The sequence below is a fragment of the Centroberyx affinis genome, unplaced genomic scaffold, assembly GCF_046629955.1.
Source record: "Centroberyx affinis isolate AG114_WGS23_722 - 3 ecotype Tasmania unplaced genomic scaffold, CSIRO-AGI_Caff_v1 ptg000671l_1, whole genome shotgun sequence".
In the NCBI taxonomy this organism is placed as follows: domain Eukaryota; kingdom Metazoa; phylum Chordata; class Actinopteri; order Beryciformes; family Berycidae; genus Centroberyx; species Centroberyx affinis.
The window spans coordinates 83129-101499 of record NW_027279294.1 but is presented as its reverse complement, the minus strand read 5'-3'; the positions used below and the strand labels follow the sequence as shown (position 1 = coordinate 101499).

At 41.5% G+C, this 18371-nt stretch overlaps 1 protein-coding gene across 1 annotated transcript; it reads left to right on the top strand.

Moving 5' to 3' along the window:
- The first annotated feature begins 1042 nt into the window (after nt 1–1042).
- LOC139643898 (podocan) lies at nt 1043–4795 on the top strand. The gene is made up of 4 exons (XM_071519192.1): nt 1043–1109; nt 1483–2312; nt 3309–3451; nt 3697–4795. Exons 1-4 carry the CDS (start codon nt 1043–1045, stop codon nt 4793–4795), a joined length of 2139 nt encoding a protein of 712 aa, XP_071375293.1.
- The last annotated feature ends 13576 nt before the right edge of the window (nt 4796–18371 follow it).

Sequence of the window (18371 nt, the reverse complement as noted above, 5' to 3'; positions counted from 1 at the left end):
AAATAAAGCTCATTCCATAGTACAACTTAAAGCAGTTGTAATATAACAAGTCAAATTCTGATAATGATTTAACTTTCAGAGAAGAGCAACACAAGACACAGCCAAACCTGCACTGCAAGAAAGTCATTTTTATTTAGCATTAGCACGTAGTCAGTCTGATAGAAGATAAAGTCCCCAGACTTCCTTTGGCACAGCAGTGTATTGGCATATGGGTCAAAGGCCAAGCAGTTTCCAGGAGCCACTTGTCACCCCCATGTAAGCACTGGGATGTTAATGTCAAACAGCAAACAGCAGCCACTGTAAAAGCCAACTCTCACCTCTGACCCCTCTTCCTAAAGTTGCTCCTCTTTCCCGCTATTGATCCTATAGATTCCTCTGACGTTGAGGTTAGGCGTGAGAATTCCCTTACAGATATAGGTATTTAAGGAGTCATTACCTACGGCTCGTCTGTGGGCCCAGAGTGTGTGTGTGAAAACTCCCCATACAGAGAGGGGCTCTGAAATAGGTCATTAAGTCACCTATTGCCTGTGTGTGTGTGTGTGTGTGTGTGTGTGTGTCTGTGCAATTCAAAGGATGCCCCATTCCTGTGGGACTTGCTTGGCTCAGCAGCTTTTAACTTCTCTCATTCCATAGAGAGAGGCAGGTATGTTGTCGACTGGATAACATTGACAAATGCAAGAACTCAACTTTGACATATAAGAAGGCTGCGTACACATCAGGTAAGCAGCACTCATAAATCATACTGATGGAACAATGGCTTTATTGTACCTGTAAACCTTCCTCCATATTTCTGGGCTGTCAGAGTATTAAATGCATGAATGAAAATTAATAATGTGGTTTTAAAACCACGTATGACAAGATTGTCAAAAGATTGTGGATTATTTAAAGGAACTCTAATGTGTCATATTGTTTCTAAAAATGTGGTTCAGTAAAAGCCATTAGAGAGTATATTATATTCCATTTATTGAAATGCTTATAATGGGGTGAAAGTTGTTCCAATTTCTCTCCCCTGATGTTTTTTTCATATTCTACTATAGATAAAATGGAAGCGCTCACTCTCCTGCTTATGTTCTTCATGGTATCTGGATATTCCTACGTACTGCAACCCAGTAAGTGCAGAATTAAGCCTACTTAACATTTCTAACAACAACTATCTGTATACAGAATATACTGCTGCAAGAATTTTGACTTTAAAAATAAAGTTGTCATCTCTTTTACTAATCCCAATAATGATACTCCATAAACAAGAGCTCATTAACACTTCCTTGAAAATCATTTCATTAGCCTTTTCAAGGGAATGCTAAGTGTTGTAAAGGATGTAAATATGTTACTCATATCTATGTAACATGGTTTAGAATAGTAAAAAAAAATATTTGAAGAATAGCTACTAGAAAAAAACGACAGAAAAAGTCTTGAAGCATTTGTGAGCAATGCCTATTCTGAATCATTGAACTGTCTGAATGGTTGCTCTCTGTATTGCAGGATTAACTATCACAGAGATAGCTGGACTGGACAGTGACGCGGACCACTGGTCAGAGTGGAGCACTGAGAGACTGACGGAGACTTCCATATCAGCGGAGGACAGAGGAAATGAGGAGAAAAAGGCAGCTGCCACCTTCACTGAGGAGAGGAAAAAGGAAGAGGAACAGAGGAAAGAAGGATTAACACCAGAGACAAACCCAGAGAGGGAGACTGTCAAGGATGAAATGATGGTAGAAGAAATGAGGAGAGAAGAGGGGTTAACTCCAGAGACAGACCCAGAAAAGAAGAGGATGGTTGAGAAAGAGAGAATGGATAACATCTCAACAGGTTTCACTAAGACGGTTTCTGAGAATATGACCTTAGGGGGAGAAACAAAAAGAGAGGAAGACTCTGCTGTTGCTGATACTGAAGATGGGTTGATAGAGGACCATTTAGATACAGATAAAGAGGGCAAAGTGGAGGGGAGAGAGGATGGACTGAATCCAGATGATAACTCAGAAAAGAGAGAGGAACTTGAGGAGAGTAGGACAGAGAAAGTGATCCTAGCAGATAACACAGAAAAGGGGATTATAGTGAAAACTGTGAATGGTCATATGAAAAGTATGAAAAGTGGTCAAATGGAGAAAGAAAAGCAAGGGATAGAGAAAGAGGAGACAGAGAGCAAGCTGGTGGCAGGGATCGGTCTTCATGAGGAGAGAAGAGAAGATAATTACGAGAACGGAAAGAAGCAGTTCAATGAAAATCAAGAATATGTGGAAGAGAAAGGAGAAAATGAGGACAATAAGGAAGGAGATAGTGAAGGAAAGAAAATAGCAGAGGAGGGAGAGGAAGTAAGCAATGCAGAACAGAATAAATTAGCAGAGAGAGAAAAGGAAGATCACATAGTTGTTAGCAATCTAACACCTCCTTTAAGCACAGCTTCTCCTCAAGTGGAAAAGGAATTAGCGACTCCTGCCACACTTCAACTTATCACTCAGTCTCAAATTCCTCCTAGTTCTCCTCCCCCTGTTCATCATCATAATGCCCCTCCAGTTACGCTCCCCCCAGTTCCTCCAGTTGTACCCTCTCATCCCCCGTCCCCGTTCACCAAAGTTATTCCTCAGTACTTCCTTCCCTCCGTCACTCTTCCCGCTCCTACAACCACCAATCACATTGTAGCATTAACAGTGGGCCCTGGTCAGACTCCAGCTGCAAGAGTGAGGTCTGTCTCCCTGGTTGATGATCTCCTCACTGAGGTGCTCAAAGTGACAGAGAGTCCTGGACATCATCTCAAGCAAAGCCCATTGGAGGTCAAAGTTGGCCCAACTGCAAAGGTGTCAATCAGCAGCAAAAAGGCAGAAGACATCAGGGTCAAAAATATAGTGATGAAACCTGCACCAAAGGAGCTACGAACTAGACATAAAGTAAAAGACACAAAGGAGACAAATACTATCATCCAACCAAAAGAGACTGAACTCATTGCCAAGGAATTCACTGCCAAGGAGCAAGGAGCAACGGCAAAACCCAAAGAAGCAAGATTTATAACCAAAGACCTAAAAGCTACACCTAAACTGAAAGAGCCAAAACCTACACCAAAATCAAAAGAAAATAATTCTACTACTAAACAGGTCAAACCTACACCTAAATCAAGAGTCTCACAGCACATTGGCAAACCTAAACCTTTTAAATCAATGGAAAATGAGACCAAACCGACAGTGAATCAAAATAAAGCATCTCCTCCCAAACCACAAGTGACCAAATCTTCAGCCAAACCACCGCTGACACGACCAACTGCCGAAACACCTGCAATGAAGCCAACAAAAATCAACAAAAATTACAAAAATAAGAAAAGCAAGAAGTCCAAGGTAAAGAAAGGGAAGAAGGGCAATAAAACCAAGAGGCCTTCAGAGGAGGAAGAGGTTGCAAAGCCAACATATTTCCCTTATTTCAAGGACAACTACTGTCCCCCTGAGTGTGCTTGTTATGGAAGGTAAGACTAGCCTGCCCACATCAAGCATATTGAATGATTTTTCAGAAAAACTTAAGCTCACGTTCATATGTTTATATGTTCATATAAATTGTTATATTATGCTACATTTTCTGATGCTCTCCTGCTGGTTATTCTGAAGTGTTATGGCATGAAGTGTGACAGTGGCAGCATCAGTTTCTGACATTTGGAGATCACCAATGTGCAGTGTAACCTCAGTCTGAATGTGTCATGTTGTTGTTTTTCAGAGTGGTCCAGTGCTCAGACAAAGGTGTGGATAAGGTTCCTTACGGCATTCCCTATAATGCCCGCTACATCCTCCTCATGAATAACCACATCAACAGCATCCAGCTGGACCTACTCAGTGAATACGTCTCTATGGAGTTCCTGGTGTTGAGCAACAATCGTCTAACAGATGGTGCCATAGAAGGGGCCTTTGAGGGGGTCCCAGCCCTGAAGCGCCTCTATCTGGATAGGAACCTCCTGGAAAGTGTGCCAACTGACCTTCCAGCTTCTCTTGAAGAGCTTTGTCTGGACAATAACCGACTGAGCGTGATGTCAGAGGCAGCCTGGGCCCGATGCCCCGGACTCTTGGTTCTCAGCCTCAGCAACAACAGCCTGGGGAATGGGTCAGAGTCCCTCCCTAGTGCAGTGCTCGCTCCTCTGGGCAACCTTCGCGCGCTGAACCTGGATGGCAACCAGTTAGCCTCAGTTCCTCTGGGCCTGCCACTGTCTATCAAGGAGCTGTACCTCAGAGGGAACCTCATTCAGCGATTCCGCGGAGGGGCCTTCAATGGGACATCTGAGCTGGTGGTGCTAGATCTGAGTGCTAACAGACTGACAAACAAGGGTCTTCTCAGGGAGTCCCTCCTCAATGCAACTCACTTGGAGAGCCTTAACTTAGAGGGGAACCGGCTAAAGCAGGTCCCTCGACACCTTCCCCTGTCACTAAAAACCCTAAACCTGGAGGGCAACCTCATATCTTCCATCAACAAAGCTATATTCCTCACCTTAACAAACTTGGAACACTTAGGCCTGGCAAGGAATAAGATCTTCAGAGTGGCACCAGGCGCATTCAGGGCATTGCCAGTGCTGCATCAGTTAGACCTGTGCCACAACGCCTTGCGCCAGGTGCCCAGACAGCTGCCCCGTGCTCTGCACTCAGCTGCACTCACCCACAACAAGATTCAATCAGTGCCTCGCGACGCCTTCTGCTGGGGCGACAAAACGCCGAGCCTCAGCGGGCTGGTACGAGTGCAGCTGGAACACAATTTAATTGATCTAGGCAACTTAGACGCACAGGCCTTCAGATGCTTAAGGGGTTTCCAGGTGGTGCACTTCTACTGAGCCGCTGTACCTGCAGGAGAAAGGATACAAACTGTGCAGGATGGAATATCTTACTGCCGAGACTATTTACGTGCACAAGTCAAGATTAATATTTTGGTGGTGGTGGCTCTCCTTATGTTCCATCCAAGACTTGCGGTGAATACCGTGACTATGCGAAAAGCCAATGGTGGAACTTGCACAACAGTGTAAAAAATGTATTTATGGTTTGTGAAATGTTATTTATGTAACCCTCCCAACCTCACTCTTTGAGCGCACTCACTGTCTACAGATGTCTTTTTCTTTTCCTTTGTTTTATCCAAACATGCCTCTAGAGTTGGGGAGTAATGCATCACATGCAACAGGATTAAAGTTATCTGATTTCAAAAACTGTAATCCATTACCTTAAAAAACAGAGAATATATTTGAAATTTGAATTACTTTTAAAAACAGATTACCTGAGAAATGTGTTTGGGAACATGGACATTTTCATTTTGGGATATTACACACCCGAACATAAGTCATCAGTAGCCTACTACTTAGCTGTAAATATTTTAAACTTGTATGTGAATTCAATAAAGTTCTCTATAGTATTGTCAAGATGTGTATGAACACGCTATGCTCGGTGCTACACTGCCAAAGTTGCTATAGCTATAGTAGTTATAAGATGATATGGCTCTGTGTATAAGTTTCTATGTCTGGAAGAGAACTCATTTTGAGAAATAGGGTTAGAGATGGCTTTTGCAGAGAAAAGTTTCTAAAAAGGAACATTTTATATTTTAGTCTTCTGTAAGATTTACAGTCAGAACGATTGAATAGTTGTTGCAAAAGGGGATTTATTTGAGTGATTCAAAATCCAAAGACTGTGATGTAACACGCTACTGTAATCATCAAAAAGGCTTTCATGATTTTTTTTTTTGTTCAGAAATTTAGTCCACAGTTGCTCCAGCACACTCTTGCAATTTATTTCAATTGGTAAATGCACACCAGAACAATTATTATAGACATTTTAGGATTCATCAAGGATCAGATTCACACCAGCAACCTGGTGCATCACAAACTTCTGTTCATAGCATTGAGTTACATCTAGAATCCTCACATCAAGTGTTCATACTGACAACAAGGATCTATTACCATGCAGGATATAAACTAGGGAAACAGGATCAAAACTATGTGATTTTTCTCCCAAGATGTTGCTCATGTTATCTAGTATTCTACAAGCTACACATCTATGCTTTCATCTGCTTATTCATTTAACTATTCATTCAAGATATACAGTAGCATAATGCAATGGCTGGTGGGAGTGAGGGGCTGAACCTGGACTTTGCGAACCTCAAACAGCCACGTATCCTTTTGAGGTAGCTTCAAACACACACACCATCTGCTCTCTGTCTCACAGAAAAATACATTTATGCATGCATATACACACACACACACACACACAAACAGTGCTCTTCTCACACAATATCACTTTGTTGAAGTTGAAGTAAATATTTTTTCACTGAGTACACAAAAGGAGACACGCTCAAATTTGATCCTGAGAAAACTCAAATTCAGACTTCATGTTTTGACAGCGATGAGAAAACACATCACATCTGTGCCACATATGGTCAGACAATCCGACTTTTTGGGCATGTGTAAATCCATGATGAAAAGAGGTGTCTAGGATGTCCAGTGCCTCAATAGGGACAACTAGTGTGTCCCGATATTACTGCCAAATGTTACTGCCCTAAATGCCTTCTTTCTCCAGAATTAGTACCAAGAACAGGATTACAGATGTTCAACAAAAATGATCAGTGATATGTATGTGACAAACAAATGTGGAAGACTAATGGTTTGTCATCCACAATGCTAATCGGTGTCCAGATTTACCAAGAGAGAAGTTTGGCAATGCAGTAATCTTGCATAATCTTTATCAAGATATCACTTGTGGTTCAAGTTTTATGAGTAACATTGTTGATGGTGATTTCCATTTAAGGACTTTGACGACCAGGATTTCTAAGATCCAGTTTTATTGTTTTATTAAAAATTAATGGTGCGTGCATAACCTAATTCACTTGTTATTTTTATAAATCAGATTTACTACAGCTTTTTTGATGAGATCAACTATATTATTATTCAACAAAATCGAATGACTATTAGTTGCTATATTTTCTTAGTTAGTTTTTAGTTTTTTAGGTATAGCGAAAGAAGTACTCACCTTAATCCAACTTCATTGATCGATTCCAGCTCTAATTTTTAATGAAGCAAGGACCACAAACAACAATAAATTGTTCTGCCTGAAATAATTTTCCCTAAGTGCTCCAAAGCAAAACCACCAGAACCAGGAATTCTTTATAATAGGCCAAAATGAGACATGAATGTGCTGATGTTTGTTATTTACTTGAGTGTTTCACATGCTGGGTTTTGCCTGGCTGCTCCATCACCCCTGGCTGGTTCTTATTTGAAGGAGAAAATAAACGTCAGAAAAAAACATCATTTAGATTTTGGGGCCGGGTTCACTGGCAGCGGTGAGGTGGTGCAGCTTGTTAACGCTCCAACAGCAACTTTCCCATGGCGATGAATGGACATTGGTCCAAATGTTCCACTGTAAAGCATTTTCACCACTGCCCATAAACAACTCAATCAACATTGTTGTTTTTATATCCAGTTTGCGCAATGAAGATTCCATGAGAGATTCAAATGAGAACAAAACTATCATTAAGTTGTCAGCATCAAACAACATCAAAGCCTCAGTGACAGTGATGTACACAGAATAATAGAGCAGGGTAAGTCCCTTGTTTTCATGCTTTTTGGTTGCATGCAACTAAAATGCACCTGAATTGTATTGTAAACTGCTGTGCAAGTTTAGTCAAATGGCATTGAAAATCAACTGCTTTATACTAATCATTCAGTTAAGCTCTCACAGAGAATGCATGTAAAATGTGTGTCTTATTAATATTTGCCCTGCGTTATTGAGCTTTGTTAGTAATCAGGTGATATTAGCATCACCATGCACTGGGGTAGTGGTTGGATTTCTTGGCAGGTGGCTGTAGGAGGGCAGAGGCACTGACAAAGTAGAGCAGAGCGCTTTCTTCCATGCAATATATTAAAGCCTGAAACAACCCATTTGATTGTTGAATAATTTGAAAAATCAGAGCTGTAAAATCTCCCACTATAGTTGCCCTTTAAGAATATGAAACAAAGAGAAAATAAACAAGAGAGAAACGTTTTTAGAGACTTGTCTATTGGCAAGATTAACCTGTATGTTGACTTGAACACTACAGTATATACCTGTGCTAACTTTTGTTTTTTCTTACTCAACTGCAATTCTCCTTGTATAAATATGCCAATATCAAGGACTCAGTGATAAAATTTAAATGTGCTATTAATAAAATAGCCACTAGATGGCAATGATGTATAGGGAAAACTGTTTTGCTCAGGGCCACCTCAGTTTTCCAGCGTGTTTTATAGAATGAGATACACAAAATATTAAGAGCTGAATTTGGCTCATCTCCAGTTGCCAAATATGAAATGGTGGCAATTAAAATGCATACGCTTCAGGAAGTTTATCTTGTGGGTAAGATGGTATATTTACGGCTCACACCAGACTGGAAACTCAGCGATGCGAGCGCCACACACACAAGCACACAGCCATGAGTCATATGAAAGATTTTCACAGAGAAGCGAGGATGTTTATGAGCCTCGTTTTCAATAATGTGAGAATATTCTACTTGACCGTGAGCCTGGAAAAAATATATATAGGAGGTGACAAGTGAAGGACGATTTTGTTCCTATAGGCAGGAGGGAACAAGAGGAGAGCAGAAGGAGAGAAAGGATAGGAAAGCAAAAAGAGAGCAAACGCATTAGCCCACGTGGAGGTGCATAGCTCTCTCTCTTTCCCTCTCTCTCTCTCTCTCTCTCTCTCTCTCTCTCTCGCACTCTCTCGCTCTAATAACCTCACTCAGCGACGTGGCACTGCACCCATAGGGCCTGTGAAAGAAGAGCAGGAGGAGGGGGGCGGGAAGGAGGGACTGGGAGGGAGAGTGGGGGAGAAAAGTGAAGAAGAGAGAGAGAGAAGGAGGGAGGGAGGGAGGGAGGGAGGGAGGGCTTGCAGGATGGATCCAGGCTCCATTGGCTCAGCGCATGACCAGAAGGGAAGAGGTTTGGCTGGGCAGGCAGCTCACCAGCACCTCCCTACGGTCCAGCAGGACCCTGACCCCCGTATCACAACTCCACATGTCTACCTGGATCCACTGGAAACCTTCCTCCCTTCTTTTTGTCTCTTTTTCCCTCTCTCTCTCTCTCTGTCTCTCTTTACCTCTCTTTCTCCCTCCCTCTCGCACACATGCACACTCTCTCTTTCTTTCTCTTTATCACCTGAACATTCCTAATATTCTTCCATCCCCCCCCCCCCCGCCTCCCTTCTCCTTTTTCTCACCAGCTGGAATCTCGAGATTTTAGATCACATGATTTAAGATTACATTGTGCATGACCATTCGTGCACATTCCTATTTGCATCCCTATAGGTGTGCATGCATGTGTCTGCGCATAACACGCAGCCAGTATCTATGTGCAATGAATGAGCTGCGTGTGCACACGTGTTTTCGCAGACATCTGCTGCATGTGTGTGGGAGTCCCATACGTAACCATCATGTGAACTGGTCCCTTGATAGAGTCTGACCCATATCCTTATTTAACTGTTTTGGCAGATGGCAAGTTTATCTGTGTACCTCTGTATCCTGTGCTGGATGCAGTCTGATATTTAAGCTTATCCCAATGGGAAGTGTGTAGGATTAGTAGTGAGGGTGTTTGCTGCCATCGCCTCTCAGGATAGCTTGTTGTATTTCTCCCATCTGCCACTGTGACCTGTAGGTTACAAATCATTGTGTCTGTCGGTCTTTCTAATGGAGTTTATCTGTCTGTCTTTAATGAACGGGATTGTTAGCAACCCATTAATTCACATTAATTACAATGAACTGTCCTCTTTCTTTCTTTTCCTGCCACAACTGACATCCGATTGTTATTTTTTTTCACCCAGACACGACTTATAAAGGCAGTGGGATCTCATCTGATGCTCCGGCCAAAACCGCACCGCCATTAATCAACCATCGCTCCTCTGCTTGGAAGGAGATGGTTCTTGAATGTGTTTGAAGTGTTAATACTTGAACAACTTGTCATTAGGATCTCTGCGGTTGTGACTCAGTTTGTCTGTGACCGACTGCGCTGCTTTGACGTGGAGCGATCTTCCTGTGTTACTTTCCACCACGCCAGTTGAAAGTGAAATTGTTTTATGATGTGACCTACATAACACGACTTTACTGATAAATCTTCAACTAGTATTCATACGCTTTTCTAGTAATACAAACAATGACTCATAAACTCCCGTAAATTAAACTACCGCAGCTGTGAAATACTAAAAAATGAGTCCTTTGCTCTAATGCTAACCACATTCAACAAATCCTACCAAGCAAAGAGAGAGAAGGAAGAGTAAAAGGAGAGAGAAAGAACAGAGAGAACAGGATATTAAACCACACCCTAGATGTGAGCCAGCCAGACTAACAGACAAACAGACAGGCAGACACAGCCGTGATGCTATTCAGCCGTTGTCCCTCTCCTCAGATCCGTGCAGCTCGGAGGCCTTCTTCCCACGATGCACTGGGAGCTGGAAAGCGGTTTCTTTGGGATTTGGTTGGTGATGAATTTGTTGGCCTTAATGGCAGCTTGTAAACGCAAATGCCTCGATTCCAAGAAGCAAGTTTAGTGAAATTTGAACTTGCATCTTAGGGGTTTCATAAGTTGTAACAAGAACTTTATAGAAAACATATAAAAGGGAAGTGTACATGTTTCGGCGACAGTTGTGATTGACAGTATGCAATTTGTGGCCGTTCTTTCTCACATATAGTAATTGAATGCAGTTGGCAGAAAGGGACACATACACACACACATTACTATACTTGTGAGAACCTTCCATTATTCCCTAACCATTAAACCCAAACATTAACACTATAAAACCCCCTTAAAGAAGGTAGGATCGACCAAAATGACCTGACTCTGCTCAAAACTTCTCTCAATCCAAAGGTCTAAAACTCAAACTTGTTCTCACAAGGGTAGAAAAACAAGCACACACACAGACTCACTGTAAAGGGTTAAAATGGCCGCCCCAGCCTCACGGCAGAGTGCTATTGCATGTGCGAGAGGGAGGTGGCGCTTGAGTTAGCCGAGAGAAGGGGGAGAGACGGAGAAGGAGAGAAGGAAAGAGGGAGGGGAGAAAGAGAGGGAGGAGGGGATAGAGAGAGAAACCATGGGAGCCAGAGGGACCTCTATACACACACATACAGCCCATCATCTGCTCCTGACAAGTCACACACACACACACACACACAGATGCATGAGCACACACTGTACATAGATAGAACAGACCCTGCATTAGCTCACACACACACACACACTCGTAGAATATTCCTAATACTGACTTGGATACAGACACGTACGTAAATGCACACATGCAGACTGGCTTGCTGTACATCGTCAAACTGTACAGCTTGCATAAACAAACCTACAGATGCATGTATCCAGTGTACACACACACACACACACACACACACACGCATAGACACACATGCACTTTGTTATGCAGGGGCTCCACAAGGGGGCCAGCGTGTGTTCCTCTTTTACAGAAGGACAGCAGCTCTTGCTCTAAGCCCAAACCAAGTAAAGCACATTAGCATCTGCAGCATCTGGTTACAGTCATAACTACAGTGGAATCAGACAGATAAAGATACAAACTATTGAATATGTTAATAGTGATGGAGCGTGGAAGCGATGAGATATAACTGCCACTCTGTCAGAAAGAGTCCTAAATCTACATTCACCAGAAACCAGGGAGTGGGTGGAGAGAGAGAATAGAGAGATTGGAGAGATGTCACATTCCAAATTAGCGATCCTTTACTTGCCAACAGCCTTGTATGGAATTGATTCTGCCTTTTCCTTCTTTACTTTCCCATTAAGAAACGTTGCTTACTGTTGTGTGGGTGGCAGAATCATTCATGTAAACATCATAGTGATTGTAAACCACAGCAAAACTACCTGCCAGTCAGAAGACAGGCTGCACACATTACTCCCATTATTACCGCAATGCACGTGCGTATGGGCTTTTATACATGTGTTGGGGAAAAAAAGCTTCCAGTAATACAGAATCTCATATGCTGAATCAAAACACCCAAACAGTGGACTTATCAATGGGAAGATTGTAGGAGTAAAGACATCTAATGGATTGAAATGACTTTTTCAACCTCTTATACTTTAAAACTTACAATTTGTTTGAATTTTGTGCAGGTGTCACATGTTTCAAAGGGTGGATAGAGTTCAGCCATCCAATCATACCAATGGAGATCTGTCTCAAAAGTCCATGACCAGCCAGAAGAGACTTCATCTGATTTGGTCCTTTGGTCTGGGGGTCAAAGGTTAACCGTCCTTTTAGACTTCCTGTCCACTCCTGGCTCTACATTGTCAGGCCAGTGAAAGTGGGAGTGAAAACCCCTGAAGCCTTCAGGTGTCCACCAACATATCAATGAAAACACGTCAAAGCCACAGACAGGCTTTAATGGCATTCCACTTGCTGCTTGTCATACCTTTTATTAGGTCCATTATCTCTGGACCAACGTTTGGTAACTCCTACTCAGGAAGGGCTGTTTGTTTTATCATCTGTTTCGAATTCTCCCTATGGCATCTGAAAGAGCCAATTCAACAAAACCTCAAATATATTTAGTCTTTAACATGCATAGATTAGAAAATGACAGCACTAATGTTGATAAAAAACAAAGTCTCACTCTGCAAGGCTACTGTTGGCAATTACACTAAGTGATCTTAAGTGGCTTACTTGTTTGTCCTGTAACAAAATCAGTCTACCTCAGACCCAGAACTCTAAAAAAAAATCAGCTGCTTCATATAAACAAGATCACCGCAGGAAGCACTTCCCTTGTTTCCTCTACTTCCTGTGTCGGCTGTTACCATGGTAACACCATTAATCAAGGTCTAGACAGGTCGGTATGAGGCAAACCAGCTCACCACTAACAAAACATTGTGTGACCTGCAAAGGAGTGAGATAGAGAGAAACAGAGAGAGAGAGAGACCGAGAGCCATTTAGAGGAATAATTAAGAACGCTTGTTCACTTGTGCGTGTCTCCTGAGGACGAGAACTGGAGCACCGGGTTTTCCATGCTAAGCAGCAGACGTTACCTAAGCAATCATTCCCCTACTCCCATTTTTACTGATGTCTGCTGTGAATGTCAATGAGCAGAAAGTGAGGCAGACAAAGCCAGTTGAGTCACTAACGGTGAGGGAGACGTGGGGAAAGAACTACTAAATACTCTCCGAGGCCACTTGGATCTCCAGAGCATTTTTCTGATGTCGCTGGATGTACAGTAAGCCACATGACTATGGCTGCACACAGTAGTCGACATATCAACTGACACTGCAAGTCGTGTTATGACATACACTGTCATCACCTAGCGCTAAAACAACATCTGACATCTGAGTTGGCTCCACTTCCTGCTTCGTCTCTAATTTGACGGCCATAAACCGCACGGAGGGAATTAGTAGCGGTGGCGATGAGAAATTAGAGGTGATTTCTGCCTCTGATCTCAGTGGGTATTACACTGCCTCAATGTGAGCGGTGGGGGAAGTGGCGGAGGCTGAGGGCAAGTGAAGGAGGGCAGGGGGGACTGGAAGCTTTGATGAGAAGGAGGCAAGTCTAGACACAGGAAGATACCATTCCAAGTGGACACACACACACATACACACACAAAGTAGAAGTAGAAGTGGAGGGACTGTTGATTAATCTACTGCCAACAACGCAAAATTCTCCAAAAGACTGACTGAATTTACAAATGCATTTACAGATATGTGATTCCAAATATTCCAAACATTCATGGCAATCATATTAGATAGTCATTGACTCTTTTTCATCTTAAAAAAATACTCATTTCATTATAAAGATCATCACTCATTCAGTTCAGTTCAATCTGACCAGCAAAAGTTGTTTGCGTGGAAACAATTCGTGCAGCTCAAGATAAAAGCACATTCAGCCATTGCTACTTAATTGACTTTGTCTAAAATGGCCACGTTGTCTTACCTGTTGTCTTGCCAACGTTGCCTATGTTTACTAAATGTAACACAATTCTAATAGTTATATTGTGTAATATCTTCAACATTGAACAAAAGCAAAACATTCATGTGTTTAGAGTTATGGGTATTTTTCTGTCTACCCTCCCATTCTGAGCTTGTATTTAGTAGGTAATGAAACTAAATTTGGAATCTCCCTTATATAATTTACGATGAATGATTTTTTTCCAGTTTCCTCTGTTTTTAACTTAAATCTTAAATCTTGCTTGAGGTTTGACACTGTAACCTCAAACACCATGCACACATCCAACCTGGGACAGGATGACTTTGATCCTCCTTTCAAAGCTGCACTACTCTTGCTGCATCAGCAGAGACTTAAGCAACAACTGGCAACAACATACTATAATAGACTTAGCTCTTCATCAGAAACAAAAGTGTAACAATTTCCAGAACGCGAGCGCAGGGAGACAGAAAACAGATGTGTCAAGTTTATGACATGTAACTTGCCTGGATGCACAGCCAGATCATTGAGTGAAGTTCTCCACTGCAAAAAATATCCATTTTAACAAATAATTTAATCTACCATTGAGTCTTATTGATATTAAAATCTTATTTTCATGAGAAGTGAAAGCAATATGATCTTATTCCACTTTTTTATAATGCAAAACAACTTGTTTCAGGAATGTTCTTGACTCAAAAGTTATTTTCTTGATAATGCAGTGATCTGCCTTATTCTGCCTTGTTTCAAGATACTGACAGGTTTTTGGGTTTTTTTTTTTACTTTTTTTTATTCTAGAAACATCAGGAGTTATGTCACTGCACTCATTGTCATAAAAAATAATATTTTCAAACTGAATATGAGACTAATTAACTTGATAATATGGACATTTTTTGCAGTCAAGATGGCAAATTGATAGATACATAACTAATGAATCAACTCCCAAATACAGAGTCTCAAAGCCAAAGGACATTAAATCAGTTTGCTGCCATATTGGCTCTGTAGGCTAACAGCCAAAGTAGCATGAAAACAAATGTTGCCAAACATCTTAGGACTTTCTCAACAGTCCATAGATATTGAATGTTATTTTAATCAGACATCTTATCCATGTTTTGTGTAAGGATGCTACAGCCAAGTCTAGCATCTGCCCATTCTCTCTTCCAGGATCATCAAAGTGACTCACAGAGGGAATGTTAAACAGAGGGGGATTATGGGAAAAAGCCTTAGTGGGTGACCTGGATGTCTTATATCTCACGCCAAAGGATCATTTAACGTTCCTTGACCGTGATTGTAGTTCACAGTTCCAAGCCTAGTGCAGGGTTTTTGTATGCTGTACTTCAGAGACTTTTTCTTTGTCAAAACTCGATATTACTGTACTTTCCATTGTAACGCTGACAAAAGGATTATCAAAATGATTCTGTCAGCTAAGAATTTCAAAAATTAATTCTTATACCACAAGAGAAACACTGGGATCCAGAAATGTAATGTCTGTTTTGGATTTGGTCTGATATTGATTCTATATGTAACATGCAGTCTAATGGCATGTTGTGTTGCTTCAGCCCTGAACCCTACAACCCCACAACAACTTATTTGCAATTTATCCTAGCTCCAAAAAATATTTGTAGTAACTCTCATCTTTTGAGCCTGGTCTCCAGAAATGTGGTGAAATGAGCATTTTTACTGTTTTAAAATGCAAATATGTGTGCTCAGTTCATGAAATGTGACAAAAATGTATTTTCCCACCATAAAAGGATTGGGTGAAGAAGGCACAACTAGAAACAGACAGCGGTCTGACATTAAACTAGTGTGGTAGAAAGTGAGGGTGTTGTGGTCAGGGTGGTGGATGGGAGTAAACATTTGCCTTCAACTCTAATGACCCAGGTTCAATTCCCAACTCATACCAAGAAGATTTCTACTGTGAGTGAGCTTTTAACAACAGTTTCTCTTATTTAACCATGACCAAAGCCTTTCCATATAACCAAATCTTTACTTATTTAAACCTAACCCTAACTTTACGTTTATTCTATTACTTGCCTAAACGTAACCGCTAGCCAGGGGCGTCACCAAGGTTTGAATACATTTGGGGCTGGGCCCAAGTAATGTGGGGCTGAACTGGGGAGGAACATTGCATGTATTTTACCCTACAGAACAAATTGGGTATCATTTGGGGAACTCTACTGCGTTACAAGCCAGATTACACATTGCTATACAGTTGTTATCTTATAACATCTCTCTGTATTATAATGGAATGGAATTGATTTACATAATTACTATAATTTGATGGGAGATTTCCATCACACTGAACACTAACAGCTGAAAACAAAATAAACAGAAAAAGGCTGTAGTGAAGCCATGGGTGCAGTGTCCTGCCCTGGACCTGGGGTTTGGTTGGTGTGGCTGCTCTCTACTGACCCCATGGATGGATTACTGAATGGGCCAACCGGGCACAGGCCCAGGGGCCCAAGAGCTCAGGGGGGCCCCTAAGCCAGAGCCTGATACATGATGATGCTGTCACTAACTTTACATTTAGTGCCCTGCAGTCGAAGGGCTCCTGAAATTCCCCCTATAATAACCTAACATTTGTTTTGAAGGTGTCACCATGGCACTGTCACAGTGAGTGTTCCCCTCAGTTTATCTATAGCACTTTAGCAGTAAAGCGCTGCATTATTGTCCAAAGGGCTCGTAATGTAAAGTCATGGTTTACAAAGACCCCAAAATGTTGTTTTCCACTCCTGATCTGTCAGAATAGGGCCCACTGGCTCATATACCATGCAGCTACTGTGTGGCCATAAAGTACATTTTGGGGAAATGCAGGCAATCAGAGGCATTTTGCACTTCCTATGCATTGCATTTCCTGATATGATAGAATGATATTGATAGAATGGACAAGATTACCTTTAAAAAATACAATTCACTTGTTTCATATTTTACTAGCATTTTCTCATTTAAAGGTGATCATATCTGAGTATCACTATTTACCTCAAAACTGGCTCAACTTCCTCCTGCTAGAGGAAACATGACGTGACAAAAAATCAGCTCTCAAAATAGAATTCATTAATATTATTTATATGTGTGCTGGATGAATTGATTCTGATTAGCTGGAGGGGTGTTGATTAATTTCAGATAACCACATGACTCTGACATAGTAATCCTTATCACTGGTCTAAATTAATGCACCATTTTGAGACTTGCTTATGAACTGAATATTATTGTGTACAAGGGTACCAGTTATGAGATGGGCATCACTTTTATGGCATCAAAAACCAGGAATACACTTATTTTATCTTTATTAACTTTGTACATCATCTAGTCCCCTGAACTCTGCTGGCCTGTCTCCCCTAATCTGAGACTGATCCTCCTGCCTCCATTTGGCTCTGTTAAATAGAGCAGTGTGAGTATTCAGAAGTGATGGCTGTGTATAGGAGACTTTTTAAATTACTATATTCAGTTTAACTCAAAGATAATATATGAGACACCACTGTATGTTTGCGCTCATTTTACAAAATTTTATGAGACCTCGATCACTTTGCTCTTCAAGCTGAAAGTGCGTATTTTACTTTAAGTGCTTTTTCCCTCACCGCCTCTGAGTCTGTTTTTTGTGAAACCACTTGTTGTACCTTTCCTGTTTTCATTGAATTTTAATGAAACCAAGATGTTCTGTCTCTGACTCAGCTCTAACCAACCTTCGACTGTTACCATCCATTAGACCTCCAGCTCTCTCTATGGTCAAGGCCTCTCATAATGCAGACGTCTCTGAGCTAGAGTTACTGTCAGAGGAGTGAGCTGCAAAGTCCACCTTAAACTTGGATATCAAGAGCAAAAATGTGATTATTAAAAAAAGCTTCAGTTTGCTTATATTTGCTAAATGATATATGGTGGTGAGGCAGCTTCTTGGATTAATGTACTGCATAGCAGGCAAGTGTTTTGCAGCCTCTTCTACATGGATTGATAGAGGGGAAATAAAAGCTACACTTGCAATTTAGGCTAAACTATCAGGAGTAGCCTATTGATGCACAGCCAGTGAATGAGGACTGTTTACAATGATGTGGTTTGTCTGTGTGACTGTGATTAAAAAAAGGAGGTTCTCATCTTTGAGAGCTAAAGCAATAAAACAGCAGTTCATCAAAATGATGTCTGTCACTTTTACAAGGTGTGAGTAATTTTCTAGCAGGCATGTGAGAATATTGGGAATACTTTTTGCACCACAAGGGAAGGTGGAAACACACTGACCACACCTCTCTCTCTATTTGTGTGGTCATCTCTCCCATCCATTGTAGACTACGGAGAGGACAGACACTGCAAAACCACGCAAACTTGGATGTGAATATGTGAAATATCTGGAAAGAATGGGGGCAGACTCTAGAGTAAACCTACACTGATCCAAGAGCAACTGAACGATCCTTTGGCCCGCAGGTCTTTTTAGAGCTAAAGTATCCAACCAGATCCAGACAGTCAGACAGTTTTGAATCAGAAATGCTGGGTCCAATAAGTAGAGAC

What these genes read in the sequence shown, in the direction of transcription:
- LOC139643898 (XM_071519192.1), top strand. Translation starts at nt 1,043, where the DNA reads ATGGAAGCGCTCACTCTCCTGCTTATGTTCTTCATGGTATCTGGATAT. An exon ending in TTCCTACGTACTGCAACCCA is followed by an intron (nt 1,110 to 1,482) that starts GTAAGTGCAGAA and finishes TCTGTATTGCAG; the next exon opens with GATTAACTATCACAGAGATA. An exon ending in GAGTGTGCTTGTTATGGAAG is followed by an intron (nt 3,452 to 3,696) that starts GTAAGACTAGCC and finishes GTTGTTTTTCAG; the next exon opens with AGTGGTCCAGTGCTCAGACA.